Source organism: Antechinus flavipes, chromosome 6, assembly GCF_016432865.1.
Source record: "Antechinus flavipes isolate AdamAnt ecotype Samford, QLD, Australia chromosome 6, AdamAnt_v2, whole genome shotgun sequence".
Taxonomy (NCBI): Eukaryota; Metazoa; Chordata; class Mammalia; order Dasyuromorphia; family Dasyuridae; genus Antechinus; species Antechinus flavipes.
In genome coordinates, this window is record NC_067403.1 from 133739416 (window position 1) to 133759601 (window position 20186).

A 20186-nucleotide genomic window follows, 5' to 3' on the forward strand; every position below is an offset into this window, starting at 1 on the left:
TTGTGATGTAATTTCTTGTATAAAAGCTATGTATCTTTACTACTTCTTTAGCCCTCCTACCGCGAGCTTATCTTGCGATGGGACGGCTCATCCTCCGGAGGTTTTTCAATAAACAACTTTTCTGCCTTCTACTGAGCGATCTCTGAGTAGTTATTTTGGGTAAGGGTCTTCTACATCCCTCACAGATGGGGGCTCGTCCGGGATGGGGTCTTTGGGGGAGATGGCTATGTGCACCCGAACAGGGACAGGCGCCCACGGAGTAGTTTTCTCCATGGTCTCTGGCTCTGGGTGAGCAGCCTCCCTCCCCTCTTAGACAACGACCCGAAGCAGGAATACTCAGTGGAACGCAGAATTGAAGATTGAAAGAAGTAGAGTCCTGATGGCCGGCATTTGCAGCCTGAAAAGAAACATATGTTCTCGAGGTAAAGCTCTTGGGAAGTCTGGGGGTTTATTGGCTGGGTCGAGGGAGACCCTGAGGGATTAGCCCTCTTAAATTTATTTTTGGTGTGGACTGCTGTTAACCCCAACGATAAAGGACTTTTCCTAAGGAAGCTCTCGGGTGGCTGTGGGGGCGTGAGGGTAACATAGGGCCTCCGCCTGGGCGTGAGGGTAACATAGGGCCTCCGCCAACACCTGGATCGGGTCCAGGGTGGTATAGAAGCAGTCCAAAAATTTGTATCAGGACGTTAGCTAGGAAATTCAAGACTGGAATGAACTTCCCAGATATACAAGGGAAGAAAACTGGGAGGATGTATATCCCAGGATTATTTGGGTATATCAGACTTAAATCTGTATGTAAAAGGTGAAAATAGAGTTTTGTGAATGTCTGTGTGTATGTCTGCTTTGCATTGCCTTTGTTCTGTGTTAAAAGTTAGAAAGCTCATAAGAGATAAGAATTCAGCTCTGTGTTACAGGCTTAGAGAAAAATATCAGGCTGAATTGTGGGAACTGGAATTCAATCAGAGTAGTAATTCTTTCAGAGTGGCTCAGAATGTATTGGTCTTAGAATTTGGGAACTAGTTTTGGGCTTCTCAAGAAAAGAAAATCATTTTTCTCTCTCTCCCTCTGTCTCTGGCAGTGGCTTTGCGGGAAGAGGGAAAGAAGGGGGAAAAATAAAAACATAGATTGAAAGTTTGGAAAGTTTTGAGAAAAATAGAAGAACAGTGGCTATCGCTCCTGTAAACAAAGAGCCTGTTATCAGGACTCAGCCAGAGGAAAGAATTCTCAAGGTAAAGCATGGATTGGTGCTTAACTCTTTCCTGGTTACTAAAGAAAAGACATGGGAATAAAGTATCTAGGTAAATTTTAGGAAATTTCACAAACTGAAGTACTGGTTAATTTTAAAATAACTTTAAATTAGTGTGTGTGTTAAGATTGGAAAATTTAAGATCAGAAATAAGAAACTGCAGATATTGGAAGGGAGGAATAAAAATAGAGTCAGAGAGGTAAATAGTTGAACACAGGGGCGTAATGACCTGTTGGACCTGTGGGAAAACTAGGCATACTTCTAAAGAAAAAATTTGCAGGAAAAGAAAGAAAAATCATTATTAGTAAATTTGCCTTCATGGAATTAGAGAACAGAAAGTTTAAGAAGACTAAACTGGGTAATTGTTTGCAATATTTGATTAAGAGTTTTGGGAATTTACTATATTTTAAAGAGGTACTATAATTTTGAAATTGAAATAAAATTAAAATTGGGGGAAATAATTTACTGTTGCCTTACACATGTTAGATTTATTCTGAGTATAAAATCTTAAGAATTTTTCGAATATTGTGGCCTTTACAACTGAAGAGAAAAACTTTTTTTTTTTTTTATTATTTGGTTGGACTTCAAATTGAAATATAGGTTATTAAACAAAATGCCAGTAGCTTACCTTAGGGGGAGCTTGTGTTTGTATCTCCCTACTTAAATGGTATGTTGCTTTTTAAAAGTATTGAGTAATTTGTAAACTATATTATAAGTTTTATGAAATTTGATTCAAAATTAATTGTGAATCTTGAAGTTTAAAGTTTAAAAAAAGATGATTTAAAGACAAGGGAAAAGAGATTGATTTACAAAAGCAATTAATAGTTTAAATAGAGCATCTAGTCGGAAGGATTTTTGGTTTAGGAGTGTTTAAAGTATGTAATAAATTTTGAGCAAGTAAGCATTGGGAAGAGAGAGAGACAGAGAGATGGGATAGGAGAATGAAGGTAATTTAAGAAGGATTGATTAGTAGAAACAAATGATTTCAAGAAGTCGTCAGTGGGAAAAAGAAGGAACTGGTTGGAAAGGGTAGTCACAGAGAGATGGCTGTGAGAAGGGATGTGTTTTTGTGGGAGGAGAGAAAGCGAGCAGCAGTGGAAAGCGGCAGCCGCTTGGTTCCTTTGGCTGAAGAAAACAAATGGTTATTTAAAGAGACAAATTGCTCTTACAAGATGTTAACTGATTGAATATTTGTTTCTTTAGATACATAATGGTTATGAATATTAAAGAATATGATCAGAAATGTGGTATATAGTTTGAAAGGGTTATTTCAAAAAGTTTAATTGATGTTTTCAAGAACTTTTCAGATTCTTTTTATGTGAAAATAGGAAGTTTTAATTAACTGTATTGATGCCAATTATCTGAAATGGGACTTTAAGGATAATAGTTTTTGCCTTCTTCCTTTTGAAAATGTTTTTGTTGTGAACCATATGTAGTTTGGGATTTTTCTGTATATTGGGTATTTTAAAAGCAAAATGATTGGTATATTAAATTTATTCAAGATGCAACATCTACTTGGGTATATAAGAATTGTGTGAATTTTCTGGGATAAATTTCTTACTGTTATTGATATAAGGTCATGGTAAATAACTGAGATTTATTTGAAACTTTGAAGACAAAATTCTTTGGGCTTGTAATTAATGCTATTTGGAAGTTTTAAAGCTCCACTCTTCAGTGTGCTGAAGATTGAGTTTTAACTGCTTATATTATGTTATAGTTATGTTCTTGCATTTTTTCCTCCTGTGACTGATTTCTATGATCAGAACAATAGTTAATAAGAACTGTTAATGTAATTCAAATATGTCATACCTTGCTGTTTCCAATCTGGTTATATGTAATCTTTATAGCCTAAATACTTAGGCAAATAAGTATTTAGCCTGGTCATCTGTCTGTTACAGGATATTTGTGTTTTATTTTTAAAATGTTTTTTTTTAAATGATAAGAGGACAATTTACAATGGTCTGTGAAACCTAACTGCTATTTATTGGAACTATAGCTGTCTGCCTATCCTGTGAAGCAAGCTTATTCCTTCACACAGGAACTGCTGGCCAATCTATACTGGCCTCCCCACATGTTGTTGCAGGTCCAGACTGTTCTAACTTTGTTAGATTTAGTTTTTTTGTTCTAGATTTTGGTCAAATTACAGATTATTGAATCTCTTCTGAGACATGGATCGGCCCATCTGAAGCTTAGATTGACACCACACCCACACCCTTGCATGGATTGAGCACCTTCACCCACTTCTCAGCCTGAAGCAGCTAAGATCGAGACCATCGCCAGTGCTCCTGATGTAATTTGGACTGATATGGGGGAAGTGGGAAAGTGGTTGATGAATTATTGTTAAAATTACAATTCTATTACTAGAGTTAGAAAAAAAATGCAAACATTACTGTGTGTTTAAGATTTGGGATGGAAATTATTAAAAATGGTAACTATTGCTGTTAAGGAAGCTATAAAATGTTTATAATATCTATGTTCACTTCAGAATATGTAATTGTTTAAGGTATTTGATTTGATTTGATTTGATTGATTTTAGGAAACTCCTCCTGTACTAGACTGTTATGTATGTAGGAACTTTAATTCACTCTTGGGATTTATATGTGGATGGTTATTTGACTATTTATTATTATTATTATTATTTTTTTGGATGATTCCTTTCCATGAGAAAAAAAAAGGAGAGGAAGATATAGGGAACTAGGGAAACTGGTGGATTTTTCTCAAAATACCTAAAAGAGTGGGAACCCTTAGTTTTCTTTCACTTTTGCCTTACGTACTTCTGCCCCACCCCCTAGACCACCAGTTCAGATTGAATTGGAAGTCCTTAAACAATCCTTTTTGTTTTTACTATGTTTTAGCTTTGAAACCCCTTATTCTGTGGAATTGCCCTGGCAGACTCAGTTTTGGGAACTATTCTGTTTTAAAGAAATCTCTAAGATAAAGACACTTGTCTTGGGACTGGCAATCTCCAGCCCTGTAACTTCAGTTTCTTAACTGGTACCTCAGCATTTTTAATAACATTGCCCTTTTGAGATCAAGCCTCTAAAGTTTGGGGTTTGCCTGCCTTCATGTTCTAACTGTGCATGCTCTGATAGCTCTGCTCAGAAATCTGTATTCTAGTAGCAGCCCTGTCTGTCCCCTGGGTGGGGACAGGTGGAGCTACACTAAGCCTCACCCTTCTCCCCTGGAGTGGGTTGCCCCTCTGAATGGGCAGCATGACTGTCTCAAGCCCTGCTACTCCCTCTATAAGCAGAAGCTGAGTTAAGTGCACAAATGACTGCAGACTCCCTAACACAGTGAACTGTCCATCTCAAACTGGATTCTCTGACTGAGATGAGGGCCTTTGTACTGCTGATAACTCTGGGGTTGTCAGGAAGAGACTTGTCCTTGCCATAAGTCCTTGCATTTTCTAGTTTCATTTTGATTTATTTGCCTCACATTGGATTGGTCAAAATTATGGTGCTGAGACCTCCCAGGTATCTTAGGGAGGTAATTCAATAATTCAAATATTCAGAAGAAGAGTGTGTAATGTTGTGCCTCAGTTTCCCTAGATTGTCATCTTTATTTATCTTTGTATTTTTATGTTTGCCAAATGCCAATCTGTTCTGTGATAACTGTTTCTAAGATAGTTGGTGGAAGCAATTTTTATGGTATGAACTTATTGCAGTCAATGGTATTATCCTGTTGCTGCTATGTCTATCCTGTATAATTACATTAGTAACCAGAATAGTTCAGTGGTCCCTATCAAAATATTGCATACAGAAAATGCTATTAAAATGATGATTCTTCAGAGAAAAGACTGGAATGTATTAAAGAGGGATGATCTTGATTGTGAACTTGATAAACAATGTATATATAGATATACTAACTGATTTTGAACAGTGTGTAAGTTCTTCATAGAAATATGATAAAAATCATTTAAATGTTAGAAGGGGGGAGCTGTGGGGAATAGAAAAGGTGAAGAACTTACAGGAATGTATGAATTCTTTTTCTGTATTTTATTATTTCTGTGTTTCCCCTATGACCTGTATATGTGCAGGCTCATATCTACTTGAGCCTTGGCCAGCTAGAAACATATTTACTTAACCTGAACTGATGACATTTATTGGTATTTGACATTTATCAATATTTAGTCTATTAGCTGGACCACTGTCTGCTTGATTAAGCCTGAAGGCCTGCCTTTGTTTCCCAGAAATCAGGAGATTTCAGGGAAACAGAAACCTTCCATTCCAATCTCCCCAAATAGCAACAACCAATTAGATGCCTCCCCCTCCCCTTTCAATGCTCTCTTACTTGTGATGTAATTTCTTGTATAAAAGCTATGTATCTTTACTACTTCTTTAGCCCTCCTACCGCGAGCTTATCTTGCGATGGGACGGCTCATCCTCCGGAGGTTTTTCAATAAACAACTTTTCTGCCTTCTACTGAGCGATCTCTGAGTAGTTATTTTGGGTAAGGGTCTTCTACATCCCTCACACCACTTTTCAGAAAAAAAAAATACTTTTCAGAAAAAAGAATTTGTTTGCCTTTCCTTTGCCTATTACACTAGTTATTACTAAACAGATGATGCAGGTTATACAATTACCCTTAATTCAGAGTTTCCTATTATTAGTTGGGTGATGCATGATTTGCTCCAGATTACATGAAAAGAGTCAGATAGTAAGACCAAGAAGTTTTCTTTTCCAATTTATCCCTCCCAGTTTCTCCACCCTCCACCTCCCCAGCTGCACAAAATAGTGAATCAGGAAAATATATTAGCACATTAGTCTTCCTAGCACGACCATTAGGGCACCAGAGGCATCTGTTGCTAAATGGGAATGGTACATTTAAGCTCACATTTGCCTATGTCTCTTATTTGTCAGGGCTCTTCACAAACAGGATGTAACTGTCAGAGAATGACATTTCCAATACATGTCTTGACACTCTGTGTCCTTTGTAGACTAGTAAATCCCTGCCTATGACAATCTGGCTCCTTCTCTTGCCAGAAATTATTTAGTAACTGGGTACCTCAGGGTAACTGATAAGGACACAAAGTGGGCTAAGTTGTGGGCAGCCTGACTGGAATGTGAGAACACTCTGTGGGACAGGTCATATAAGATCTCCTTCAATGAGTCTTATGCTATGTCCATAGGACTGGCATGAAAGCATAAAAAGGCCTGCACAAATGGAGTAGAAGCCCCATGGATTTGGCAGATACTTCAAAGCTGCAGGTCACCATACACCCCTCTTTAGGGAAATGAAGGGAGCTATACTCAAATTTATTGAGTACACTTTCTATGTTATAATTATGTAAGTCTCCTTTTATTAACTGTTGAATTACCAATTGGTGTATCATTTCATTCCAATATAAGACTTAAACTTCCCAGGGATCAGTCTGTCTCAGGACCAGTCAATAATTCATCCTCAAGTCACAGGTGAAATTCTGGAATATGGGTGAGATAATATTGATATCATGTTATTATTCCAAAGCAATGGTTACTGATTCTACAAAGTCCACAAAGGAATCAAGACCTAAACACCCTTAGTTTTTTTCTTGCTTTTCTTTTGAGCAAATTCTGTTATTTAACTTAATTTATAGGTATGTTAACATGGCCTTTCTAACTTGTTTTATAGCATGTTTTCTGGATAACCTAAGTCAAGGAGGGATAATCAAAAACAGAAAAGATGATACCTTATCTCAAAGACTTTTTCCTCCAATATACAGAAAAATCCACAGATCTCAGAAAAACATACTTCCTTTCCCCATTGATTGAAAATTAAATAGGAATTGAGAATTATTTCTGCTAAATTGCATGTTGTTATTTCATTAATAAAATTTAATAAATTGTCCCTTTCCATGTTACTTTAATTTCTGGGGTCATCCAATCTCCATTTTCCCTTTCCTCCTTTTATTATAGCTCTTTTGTATGGTTCAGCTGAATCCATTTATGCATATGGAAGGCTAGGGGAAATAAAATGTTTTTTGATGATTGAATTTGTGAGTAAAAACTATGAGGTGAACTAATATAGGGAATTTCTGATGGGGTTGAGGAGTGATAGGGAAGGAAGTGAGGAGAAAAAGGAAGAGCAATAGTAGAAGAGAAATTCTCTCCCTCCCCTCCCCAATTCATTTTTGGGGAAGAGTTTGTTGAGAGGGAGAATGTTACCGCCAGACAATTTGTCATCAGCTTTCAAGAATTCCTCTTCAGGATCCTAATTTGCTCCAGATTACATGAAAAGAGTCAGATAGTGAGAACAAGAAGTTTTCTTTTCCAATTCATCCCTCCTAGTTCCTCCACCCCCCACCTCCCCAGCTGCACAAAAAAAGTGAATCAGGAAAATACATTAGCACAACAAAAAGCAGCCAGGATAAGAAAAAAGTCAATCAGCGTCTGCTACATAAAGGGGAAACCTGGTAGAGACGAGAACAAAACCTCCCAGACTTTGCTTCCTTTATCAAGAGACCTTGGCTGAGGGGCAAACTGATTCCGTGACTTCCAGAAATATGTGTCTCAACATAAGGGAGAGCAGGGGAGGAAAAAAAAAATGAATGGGATAGGGAGAGGAAGAAGAGGGGAAAAGGAAACCAATTGGGGAAGTGAAAGGAGAAAGGGGGAAGAGGACTAGATAGGAAGAGGGAGGAGGATGAAGAAGGGAGAGGAAGAAATGGAGAGGAGAAGAGAAAAAGGCAGGAGAATGGGAGAGGAGAAAAAAGAGGTGGAAGAGGAGGGAAAGATCAGCCTTATTTGAAAGTCAGAAGTAAAAATGAAGAAAGCTAGATCACTTTTCCTTTAGGATATTATCACCCATTTGTTCGCGATGATAAACCAAGTTGCCCCCTATGCTGAGTCTTGGAAGCCGAAGTTCCTAACACCCTCACTCAGTCCAATTCTTCCAGAGCCCAGCCAATTCTTCTGGTCTCTTTTTGCTGTTTTCCATTCCTCAGAGCACCTACCAACTGAGAGAGAGTATATGAGTGAGTGAAGGAAATTTCTTTTTGGGGTGAGACTGCTCTCTTAAATTCTTCTCCAATCTTCCTGAGATTTTGTGTATTTGCATACATTATGCTAATAAACTGACCGCCGCCTTTCTGTAGTACGCCTTCTGGGAGGTTTCTTGGGCTGGAGCGGGGTGGGATTTGGGATATGGGCGGGGACACCAGGCAAAGGTGAATAAATTATGCTAATAATGGAGGTTCCGCAGCTGGAGAGTTAGAATGGGAGTTAGCGAGTAGCCGCAACTGCAGCAGCAGCAGCACGGCGGCGGCAGCGGCCACTGCTGGGGTACTACTGTATAGAGAGAGTTTAGTGAAGGAGGGGCGTTCTGTGGTTCTAGCGCGCGCGCATACTCGCACAATACACATACGCACACGCGCACACACAGACACAGACACAGACACACACACACACACACACACACACATACAAACACTCTGAAGGATATTTAAGGCTTACACGCAGATTGCTGCAGATACACTCGGGTAGTAGTTCCTTCAGTCTAAGACTGGTGTTTGTTTTGGGAAGGTCATTACCGTTCTTTCCCTATCTACCTTCTTCTTTTTGCTACCCTGATTTTATTTGACTTCTTTTGCATCCTCTCCCACTACCCCCCTCTTCACTTTTTTTTCCTCTTCTTTTTTGCTTTGAGCTGAATCAGCTTAGGAAAACACACAGCCCAGCGTGTGTTGAAAACACCAAAAAAGCTAATTATTAATAAAAATTGGGAAAAAGTCTCGCAACAGGTCGGACTGGTCAACATCGGATGCGAGCTAAAGCCGGGTCTCTTTTGGGCAATCCTTGCTCGCCAGGCGCAGGGACTCCTGCAGTCCTTGGTGGCCATCTACGCTGCTGGCCACTCTCGGGACATTTTGGCCAAGGGGTACTTAGAGTGGATCAAGAAGTCCTGTGGGACTTGGTGTCCTTTAGAATTTTTCCTCCCACCACAGCCCTCTCCTGCCGGGGCTGAGGGTGCTTTTGGCTCATTGCTGGGTGGGGTGAGCTAGGAAAAGGATGCAGTTTCTGGGCTCTGAGACAATCTGAGCTGAGGACCATTTATTCTCCTCTCCCCACCTCTGTGGTTCAGCAAACTAGCACTGCAAACTCGATCTGAACTTTGGTGGAATCCATCCTTTCCCTTTGTATTTTATTTTTGTTCTTATATTTTCAAATTACTCGTGAAGGCCGGAGTGAAAAATCAGACAAGACAAAAATCCCCACCATCATGCTGGGGAAGAACCAAATAGTGAAGGGAGAACATGATGGGGCCGAAAAACCCAGCTCCTCTCCGGGACAGCGCTGCCTCAGGATTGTAGCCCCCTGCTCCCTACTGCCAATTGTGCTGTCCTTGATGTGTATGATTGCCTGCCTGTACCTGGGGGTGAAAACCAACGACCTACAAACAAGGATTTCGGCCATCGAGGCAGCCAAAGGGGAACTTCCTTATCAGCTTCTGCCGGCTTCATTGGATCAAATGGAAGCAGTGATGCAAGAAAAAATAGAACGACTTCTGTCTCAGGTGTGGTGGAAACCTCGGTGGTACGGGGATGTAACATGTTCCAGGGTGTACACCCAGCTCCAGCTAGCATGTAGCATGTTCATGTGTCTGTATAGGCAAGACCTAGTTTAGAAATCTCAGTGTGTAACGTTATGTATATAAAGTATCTGTGGTTCATTCAGTCACCAGAGCTGATGTATTCATGGCTGAGCGTGGGAGGGAAGTCTGAAAGTGCCCATGGTTGGCTCTTGCCTTTTGATTTAGTCATTCAAACTAGAATGCGTTTCTCTTTTCCCAAATCCATTGGAATCCATTCAGAGATTATATCTGTACACTCCAATGATAATCTAGTCTAGGAAATTTTCTCCATTTCCCCTCTTCTTGCTCTTCTTCCATTTCTCCTTTAAAAAAGGAAATTTCCTCATGATTAATCATAAAATATGCCAAAATGTGTTATGCTTAGTGCTCTTAAAGAAAAAGCAAAGAAAGGTGTGTGTGTGTGTGTGTGTATGCGTGTGTGTGTGTGTGTTGTTTTAAGGGTCCTACTACTGGGGAGTTTTGTGACTGCAGAAGCCTTAGAGTTGATATTTGGAAGGAAAAATAAGTTCCAGGTTATGGTTACTATAGTTGAGGTTGGTTTCAGAACATTGTTGGAAGGTTTTTTGGGATTTGGGCTTGTTCTCTGCAATCCAGTAAATTTTAGTCCTCAGAATTTGCTGCTAAACACCTCCAAGTAATTGACTTTCAGTTGGAAAAGACTATTTCTTCATATATTTTGCACAGAGAACTGTATCTTGGTGCCAGGTTCTGTGGATTGTACATGCTTGATGTAGGGGAAGTGGATAGGATTCACATTATACAAGTCCAGCAGCTTTGATAACATTTCAATTGTCATTTTCTTTTTTTAGGGCTGGATTACTGTTAACTCTTGACAGAAATCCAAGTACAGAAGTTAACTGTTAGTCATGATGCATACTATCAAATAGAGGCAAATCCTCCTTAAGCCCAAAGGCGGCCAAATAATTCTATTCATAAAAGAACTGTTAAGCTATTGTTAATACCTCTTCTTTCCCCCCCCAGAGATCCTATGAGCATTTGGCTAAAGTAAGAATCGTCAGAGAATCACCTCTAGAGTGTAACTGTCCAGCAGGTAAATGAAACTATTTAATAATCTTTTCTTTGTATCAGAAGATAAAAGAAAACTCATGTGTATAAACTGTAACTTTAATGTTAATAATGATCAAGAATCCAGAACCAGTAGTTTAAAATGAATATATCCTAGTTAAGATAATCAAAGCCATAGAGGTAGTGTTATACATATGTTCACTGTGAGAAAGCAGAGCAGATAAAAATAATCTTCAAGGTAAATATAGGCAAAATGCACAGATATGAATTCCATTGATATTCAGAATGAAAGAGTTTTCAAATGCATTAACTAGTTTTGGTACCTCTAGTGAAAATAGAATATAGTTTTTTTTTCAAGATTCCTTATTTATCATCTGCTAAAGATAAATCAACAGTTTTCCATTTCTTTTCCATTTTGTTAGGGTTATTACAGTTAGGTTACCTTTCCTCAGTTTCCACCCTTTTTTTTTTTTTTTTGGTTGTTATTAACATTTTCCTGTTTCTACATTCAATCATACAGAAGATTAGTAGAGATTAGTTTTTTTTTTTTTTTTTTTTTTGGCTTCCCATTAAAAGCCACTGCTTTTCAAATACATGGCTAAGAGGTGTTTTAGAGGTTGATGTCATTCTCCTATAACTTTCTGGTTTTTTGTGTCTGTAACTCCTCTGTTCCCTACAGAGACAATAATATTCTTACAAAACAATAATATTCCATAACATTCTTATGCCATAATTTATTCATCCATTCTCCAATTGATGGGTATCCATTTGCTTTCCAGTTTCTAGTCACTACAAAATAGAGCTGCCATAAATATTTCTGCATACATCATTCATTTACTAGAAAAAAGGACCTCTACTTTGTGCTTGCCATTCATTGCCAATTTTCTTAGTTTTGCTTCCTTGCTGCCACTAGAAGCTCCACATTACATCACTTTTTACCTGAACATATTTGGGAGGCAAACATCTGGACCTACACATTCCAATATACTACATCAAACAGACTTAAGTTGTAAAATCAGAATGGAGCTATTCTCTATCAAGTTAAAACAACAAACAAATAAACAAAACAAATCCCAAAATACAGCCAGACTTGGAATTCAAACACTGATAGACAATGTGCATTTTTGTTATAATTAACATTTCTTATAAGAGATAAATGGTATTTTAGTATTTTTTAGATTTCTGGATTTTGATCTAAAGATAGAATGAAATATCAACATAAAGACATGCTGAGATGTAACTCAGGAAAACTGGTAAATATTAATTATGATTCATGAAGAATAGGTTGGATAAGAGGATTAAAAAGAGATGCTTTCCAGATCATTTGGATCTAGCTCTGGTTGCCCATTGACTGGGTTATCACTCCCCAATATCTCTGTATTGGAGTATATGATAGGAGTTCCTGACCTTAACCCAGTAGTCAAACAAACAAAGAACTCTGGACTGACAGAAATTAGTGTTATTTTATTTGCATTCATTTGTAATTGTTTTTAAAAGTCTTCAAGCCCATCAGAATTTGTACAAGAGGGCTGAGACCTTCCAGGTTGACAAGGTGTAATTTACAGACAAAAACACTGCAGAAGAACAAATATTTATAGGACCTTCCCCAACTAAGGGTGCCATTAGTTGGAATTTTCTTTTGAATACATAGAACGTTATTTCCTTGTGGATGTCAAAATCAATCTCTAAAGTATTTTTGCCTAATTGGCAACTAACTACTAGATCAAGAATGAATGAGACTAGTTAGTTAGCTAGGCACATTTAGGGGTTGGTCATGAAACAACAGTGGTTCTCAAGAACTTTAAACTTGAAAGGTATAAATCTGTCCTTCTTTCCAGACATCACATCTGATTTATAAAAGGAGTAGCTTAACTATCTGACTTATTTTCTCGTTGACTTTCTTAAGCTCAGGAATAACTATTCTCTCCTCTGTATACCACCAAATGCTTGCTTAAAAAAAAAAAAAAAAAAAAAACAAAACCCAAACAAACTAAAGCTCTGTTTAGCAGAATTTTTGATTTAGCAGAAGCTGAGCCATGGAAAGGCAGTCGGCTTCCATGGGTTGGTATCTGCAGAACTTAAACCTCATAGAAGTGTGCAAATTGGTTCCTTGCTACAGCTGCAAGAATTCCTCTTCTGGACTTTGGTGCAGCATTCTATAATGTTCTGTGTGAAGTATGCATTCACCAGGTGCAGTGCCAGGAAGGCATTGCTGTGCCAGCTGATAAGGACCTCTGGCATCAGCAGGCTGGCAGCTAGCCAGCTGCCTAAACACCATTTGGAGCACAGGCCTTTCTATGCCTTTCCTGGAAATAACTCCATCATTGATGTTTTCACTTGAACAGAAAAACTAGACAGGAGAAGAAGTAGGTTTTTTTTTTTTAATTTTATTTTTTATTATAGCTTTTTATATACAAAACATATACAATTTTTCAGCATTGACTCTTGCAAAACCTTCTGTTCCAACTTTTCCCCTCCTTCCCCCCACCCTTTCCCTAGATGGCAGGTAGTCCTATACATGTTAAATACAATATATGCATACATATTTATACAATTATCTTGTTGCACAGGAAAGATGGGATTTAGAAAGAAGGTAAAAATAACCTGAGGGGGGAAAAAAAAAAAAAAAACAAAAGTGCAAGCAAACATGAGGAAGTAGGTTTTAATGGTGTGGTGTCAGGAAACCTGGAATCTAGTCTTTATTCTAGTGACATCTAGTCACCATGAATATTATGATTAGTCACTGCCACAATTAGTACTCTATAACAAGAAGTCATTTGAATTCTCAGTCTCAGTTTCTATTAAAAAATTTAAGGAGTTAGACTTGATGACCTTTTTTCCTCCTTTCATCAGTGAGTCCTTAGAAATTACTGATATTTCTTTTTTTGTTTTAAAGAAAAATAGTATAATTTCATTTATGTACTGTTGATAGAGATAACTTGGTTTGTGATGAAGGGTAACTTGCTTTTATTTGAAATTAATAGTATAGCAATGATCAGACTCAGTAAGAATTACTTTCCTCTTTTTGTCTATCCTCTTGTGAGTTTGTTGGTATAGGCAATATTTATTCTCTCTCATCCCCACTCCATCTTATTTCGTTTCCAAGGGAGTTGGGCAGTTCTTCTGCAATTTATGAGCCTTAGAATTACCAGAGACATTGAGAAGTTAAATAATTTGTACAGGGTCATACTTGACATTGGCTGGACTTGAATTTAGATCTTCATGATTTGAACTGAGCTCTTGTAGACTTTCAGAGGTTAACTCCCTAAAACTCTCAAATATTTAATATAAACAGTCCTAAATTCCCCTTTTATGTGGAAATGAAAATACCATATATTCCAATACTTTCCCCCTATCACTAGAATCAAATATTCAAGTCCCAGACTTGATTAAATTTGACAAATATTTACTAATCAACTACTATGTATAAGGTACTCTACTGGGCCCTGATGATACAATAATACAAAATAATTATGTTTTCTGTCAGAGGGTTTATTTTCTCTAGGCACTGTGAATGTTTTTTTTTTTTCTTTGTTTCTTTGTTTCCTTCTTTCCTCCCTTATTTTCCTCTGTCTACCTTCTCTTCTTTTCTTCCGACTTTCCTTTCTGGCTTTTCTACATGTCCTGCCTGTTTCTTAAAATCCCAAAATGAAGTTGAGATTTTTGTCTTAGAGAAGGATTTTAGACTTGGGAGAATATAGTAAGGGATAACCTAATGATGGTTTTTTAATACATACATTATGCTCAAGATGATTAACAGGTTAATGGGTTTAGATCTGGAAGGGACCTCAGAAGGCAATTAATTCAATTCCTTATTTCACAGATGAAGATGCTGAGGCCAGGGATGTTGCTCAAGATCATGTAGTCAAGTCAATAAGCATTCATTAAACATCTACTTCCATGCTTATAGCATTTATTAATTTGATAAATATTTATTATGTGCCAGACACTATACTAAACCTGAGGTTACAAAGAAAGCAAAAACCAGCCCTTGCCCTCAAGGAGCTTCCATTGGGTGAGACAACGTGCAAACAAATAGACACAAATAAGATCTATTCCACAGTCACTGTTCTTTCTACAAAGCTGTTCTGTGTTCCCACTAGAAGGAACTTAGGTGGCAAAGTGGATATACATGGTCTTGGAATTGGCAGACTCCTCTTTCTGAGTTCAAATCATGCCTCAAATATTTACTAGGTTTGTGACCCTCTGCAAATCACTTACTCCTGTACACCTCAGTTTCCTGATCTGTAAGATGAGCTGGATAAGAAAATGGCAAACCAAGTTAGTATCTTTGCTAAGAAAACTCCAAACGGGATCATAAGCGTGGGACATGACTGAAAATGATTGAATATTATCAAATGTCTCCATTGAGTGGAGGGAGTGGTATTTGCATTAGTCATGAGAAAGAGCTTTCTCTTGGGAACTTGTAGAAGCTTGTTACTTTGCTTTTAAAAAAAAAATCATAACTTGGATAGCATATGCTGGAAGGATTTAGAGGAAGTTTGGCCAAAGGCAAGAGAATTTACCAGATAACTTTCGAGGAACTTCTAATTCTAAGTAAAATACTATACATAAAGTTAAAATAATTTTATGTAATTGAGAGAACATGTTTAAGTATGTTTAGTCCCTTGTGACTAAAGTCTTCATTTTAGGGTAAAAAATCCCAATCTTTTAAATTTTAAGGCTGTATGTCTTTCCAACATATGTGATGAACCTTTAATTATTTTGCATTAAATATGTTTTATTTTGTCTCATATTATTTATATTGTCATATTAAAACTCGAGCTTCCAATGGACATGGTTTTCTACTTATGACATACATATTATTATTATTATTATTTATTATGTCTTTTTATTTACAAAACATATACATGGGTAATTTTTCAACATTGACCCTTGCAAAATCTTCTATTCCAACTTTCCCAGCTTCCCTCCACCTCCTCCCCCAGATGGCAGGTAGTCCAATACATGTTTGTTTAAATATATGTTAAATACAATATATGTATACATATTTATACAGTTATCTTACTGCACAAGAGAAATCTATGCCATACATTTAAAAAAACTAGCTACACAATGAATGGAAACATTGTGTCAAGTAATGGGATATTCATGTTGAGATTTTCAGTTGTGTAATGGCAATGAACAACTAGAACCAGTTTATTGAAAGAAAGCAAGTTAAAAATCTGGTAGATATTATTGAAATGACAATAGCAGGCATTCCTTTTCTCTTGAAATCTGAATGCCTTATAACATTCCTGCTAAATTGCTTCAAACTTAATGAGAGTACCAGTTTTGGCATAACATTTTCAGCCATTCCATCAGTGACAGCTGGCAAAATGCCCCATCACCCAGGGGAACTGGGAAAATTGCTTCTGAGCTCTCTTTATTTTTCTTAGCTTCTTTTTCCTCTTTTCTGCTTCTTATTAGGAGACTACTTCTTGAAACTCTATTATCTCTTGGTTTTCTTGTTATTTTATCGTTCCATTAGGTGGGTCTTATTTAAAAGGGGAAAAGAAAACTGTTTTAATTTGTTGTTCTTCCTCGCTCATGTATAGAGTACAGGAATGTAAAAATGCTGTCTAACCATTGGGTTGGTGATTGTGGAAGGCCAACTGCACTGAAATACCATGTTAACAGTATTTGGTTTCTAGATTTTCCCCTTAATTTTAGGATGAAGGGAGGGTGTCACTATCTTCTATAGGATCTGGAAAATGAATAACCAAGTCTACAGGGGATACTAGTTAAGAAAATCACCTTACCAAACAGTTATGTTTGGCTGTTCAGAGAGCTGTTATCTCCCAAGGAGCACATCATACTGGATAAATACGAAGATAGTACCAATCCATGTTTTCTTTAGTGGAAAACATTCCAAAGACATTTTATCTTAACCTACCATTTAATAAACATGACTTTTGATGGCTTAGATGATGGGGAGAATGGGAAAAGCATGGATGATTCATTCTGAGCTGTGTGCCTAGCAGGTGACCACTGAACAGAGAAATATCACAGACCCTTTTTGGGTGACAAAATTAATCAAGTTCTATAGTTGTTTATTTTTTTCCCAAGACACAATCTTTTTTTTTTTTTTTTTTTTTAAAGATTGTGGCACAACAAATTCTTAGATAAGCATAATTATTAAGTTGATTAGATGTGTGGTTCAGGAACACAAAATTTTCTTTAACTGACTTTTAATCAAGAAGGTTTTGATTTGTTTTAAAATTTAAAAAATAGGAAAAAACAAAAAAGAGTAGGAAATATAGAGAAATGGAAATGCCTGAAGTATCAAAATAGAATGTTTTACTATTACCTCCAAATGAATGCTGGATCTATGACGTTTGTATAAGTGTACATACATACACACATATACTCAGACTCACATATGTGTATAAATAGTGTACAGTACACTTATGTATATATTGTACACACATGTATCATATATACATCATCTATATAATATACAATTTCAGAATTGTCTTGATTGAATTATATTGATTGTATTGATCAGAGTAACCAAGTCTTTCATAGCTGATCATTGTTACAATATTGCTGTTACTATACTCTTAGTCCTGTTCCCTTCCTTCTATATCAATTCATTTAGGTCTTCCCAGGTTTTTCTTAAGCCTCTTCATCCTCATTTCCTATAGCACAGTACTATTCCATTACAACATACCACAAATTGTTCAGCCATTCCCCAATTGTTGGACATCCCCTCAATTTCCAATCCTTTATTACTACAAAAAGAGCTACTATAAATATTTTTGTGCATGGATATAGATTGGTAGTGGTATTGTTCAGTCAAAGAGAGTATGCACAGTTTTATAACCTCTTGGGCATAGTTCTAAGCTGTTCTCCAGGATGGTTGGACCAGTTCACCATTCCACCAATAGTATATTATAGTGTTTCTGTTTTTCCTCATCCCCTCCAGAATTTTCTGTAATATTAGCCAACCTGAAGAGGTCATAACTAATACTCCTCTTGTTGATCCTCTTCAGGCTTTGTTATACATTTTCCTTCATACACCTACCAAATTCAGCCTGAATGCTTTCTGTTTACAGTTAGAAAGATGAACTGGAAAGAAAGGGAACAGGTGGTGACATTTCTCCTAACCACTCCCCCATCTTTAAATTCCTTCCTCTTTTCCAGACTGGCATATGTTGCTTTTGAGATATTATGCACTTTCCCTCTGCTTGAGAAGAACCTAACAGTATCATATTCTAGCAAAAGTGCTTCATGATCAACTGAGATCTAAAGAATTGATCACCTAGTAGCCAATCCTCTGTTGACAAGGATTACACCACACTTAGAAATGCTGATCCTTAGATAGCACCCTGATGCTAGACTCAAACTCTGAGAACTTTCAAGGCTTGATTGAATTCTCTAGAGTTAGCTGCATTCTGTCATGCACTGCAAGAAATACCATGTTTGAACAAAATAACATTTAAGTAGCTTAAAGTTATTTTTGTTAAATTTACTTTCTATTTGAGAGTCATAGAATATTTGAGCTGAGAAGCAGGAAACTTGATAATTACCTAATATAGTTCCTGTAGAGGAAAAAGCTGAAATCCAGACTGGTGCAATAATTACCAGTAGGTTACAAAGCTAAAAAATGGTGGAGTCCCAACTTATGCTGAGATGTTGAGGGTTTCTTTCTTTTTTTTTTTTCTTTTTAATAGTATTTTATTTTTCCAAACATATGTAAAAATATACTCATTTTTGTAAGACTTTGCTTTCTAATTTTTTCTCTCTCTCCTTTACCCCCTCTCCCCCAAGACAGCAAGCAATGTAATATAGGTTAAATACGTATAATTTTTTCAACATATTTTCATATTTGTCATGTTGTACAAGAAAAATAAGACCAAAAGGAGAAAAACATGAAAAAAAAGCAAAGAAACAAGCAAGGTGAAAATACTATATTTTGATCCACATTCAATCTCCATAGTTCTGTCTCTAGATGTGCATGGCATTTTCTATCCCAAAACAATTGGAATTATCTTGAATCATCACATTGCTGAGAAGAACTAAGTCCATCATTGTTGATCATCATATAATATTGTTGTTACTGTGTACGATATAATCCTGGTAGTGCTCTCTTCACTTAACATCAATTCATGTAAATCTTTCCAGGCTTTTCTGAAATCAGCCTGCTTATCATTTCTTATAGAATAATAATATTCCATTACATTCATATACCATAGTATGTATACAGCCTTTCCCTAGCTGATGGCCATCTACTTAATTTCCACTTTCTTACCACTATGAAAAAGGCTGCTGTTAGAATCCTAGTGTTAACTCAATGGAATTGATACAATGCTTATTGGTTCACACTTTAGATCAATCCTTACAAGGTGATAAGTTGCTAATACTGATAGAAACAATGCTTGTGTTCACACCTTTAGAGAGCTCATATAAGCAAGAAGCTCTTAGGGCCAGAGAGCACTCTGGGAGGAAGCCCATAATCCCACTCTTAGATCCCACAATCCCACTCTCGGAAAAGGTGCATAAATAGAGCTTCAGTAAGCTTCAAGTTAGTTCAGCTGAAAAGCTTGAGAGGGGAGCATCAAGTGAGTTCAGAGAGAAGCCCTCTCTTGGAGGCAAGACAGATTTATTCCATCTTTCACTTTTGTGCTGGCTGGAGGCTGAAGGGAGCAGAGGCAAAGGACTAGCAGCAAGAGCTCTTGGAACCAAACAGAAAGATAAGCCTCTAAGAAAAATTAACCGGGCTAGTTTGGTAGGAGAAAATAAACGTTTGCATTTTATCAGCTGGCTGCATTTGGGGTGATTATTACTTTTAACTGAAACTAAGGCTGCCTCCAGAAAACCTCCCTAAGAAACCTGCCCCCAGAGAGAACTCCTATATTTTAAAGAAGAAAAACACCCCAGGCTGCTATAAACGTTTTTGTGCATATGGGTTCTCTTTTATGATCTCTTTGAGATACAGACCTGGTAGTGACATTGTTGGATCATAGGGTATACAGTTTGATAGCCCTTTGGGACATAGTTTCATATTGCTCTTCAGAATGGTTGAATCATTTCACAACTCCATCAACAATGCATTAGTGTCCCTATTTTCCCACATCTCCTTCAACATTTACCATTATCTTTTCCTGTCATCTTAGTGGTACCTCAGAATTGTCTTAATTTGCATTTCTCTAATCAAAGTTATTTAGAGCATTTTTTCAAATGACTAGAAATGATTTACATTTCTTTATCTGAAAATTGTCTGATCATATCTTGACTGTCATTCGGGGAATGATTTTTTCCTTATAAATTTGAGTTAGTTCTCTATATATTTTAGAAATGAGGCCTTTATCAGTAATACTGCCTAAAAACATTTTTTTCTCCA

At 37.1% G+C, this 20186-nt stretch overlaps 1 protein-coding gene and 1 long non-coding RNA gene across 2 annotated transcripts in view; both read left to right on the forward strand.

Moving 5' to 3' along the window:
- Positions 1–239: 239 nt before the first annotated feature.
- LOC127540288 (uncharacterized) lies at positions 240–5667 on the forward strand. The gene is made up of 2 exons (XR_007948116.1): positions 240–422; positions 3393–5667. It is a non-coding gene; the product is annotated as an uncharacterized LOC127540288 (long non-coding RNA).
- A 2985-nt stretch (positions 5668–8652) lies between these two features.
- Positions 8653–20186, forward strand: part of COL25A1 (collagen type XXV alpha 1 chain) — a 547679-nt gene continuing 536145 nt past the window's right edge. Inside the window, exons 1-2 of the mRNA XM_051965978.1 lie at positions 8653–9736; positions 10796–10865. Of these exons, the coding sequence (XP_051821938.1) occupies positions 9443–9736; positions 10796–10865 (364 nt within the window). The 5' untranslated portion in view covers positions 8653–9442. The remainder of the gene's footprint in view (positions 9737–10795; positions 10866–20186) is intronic.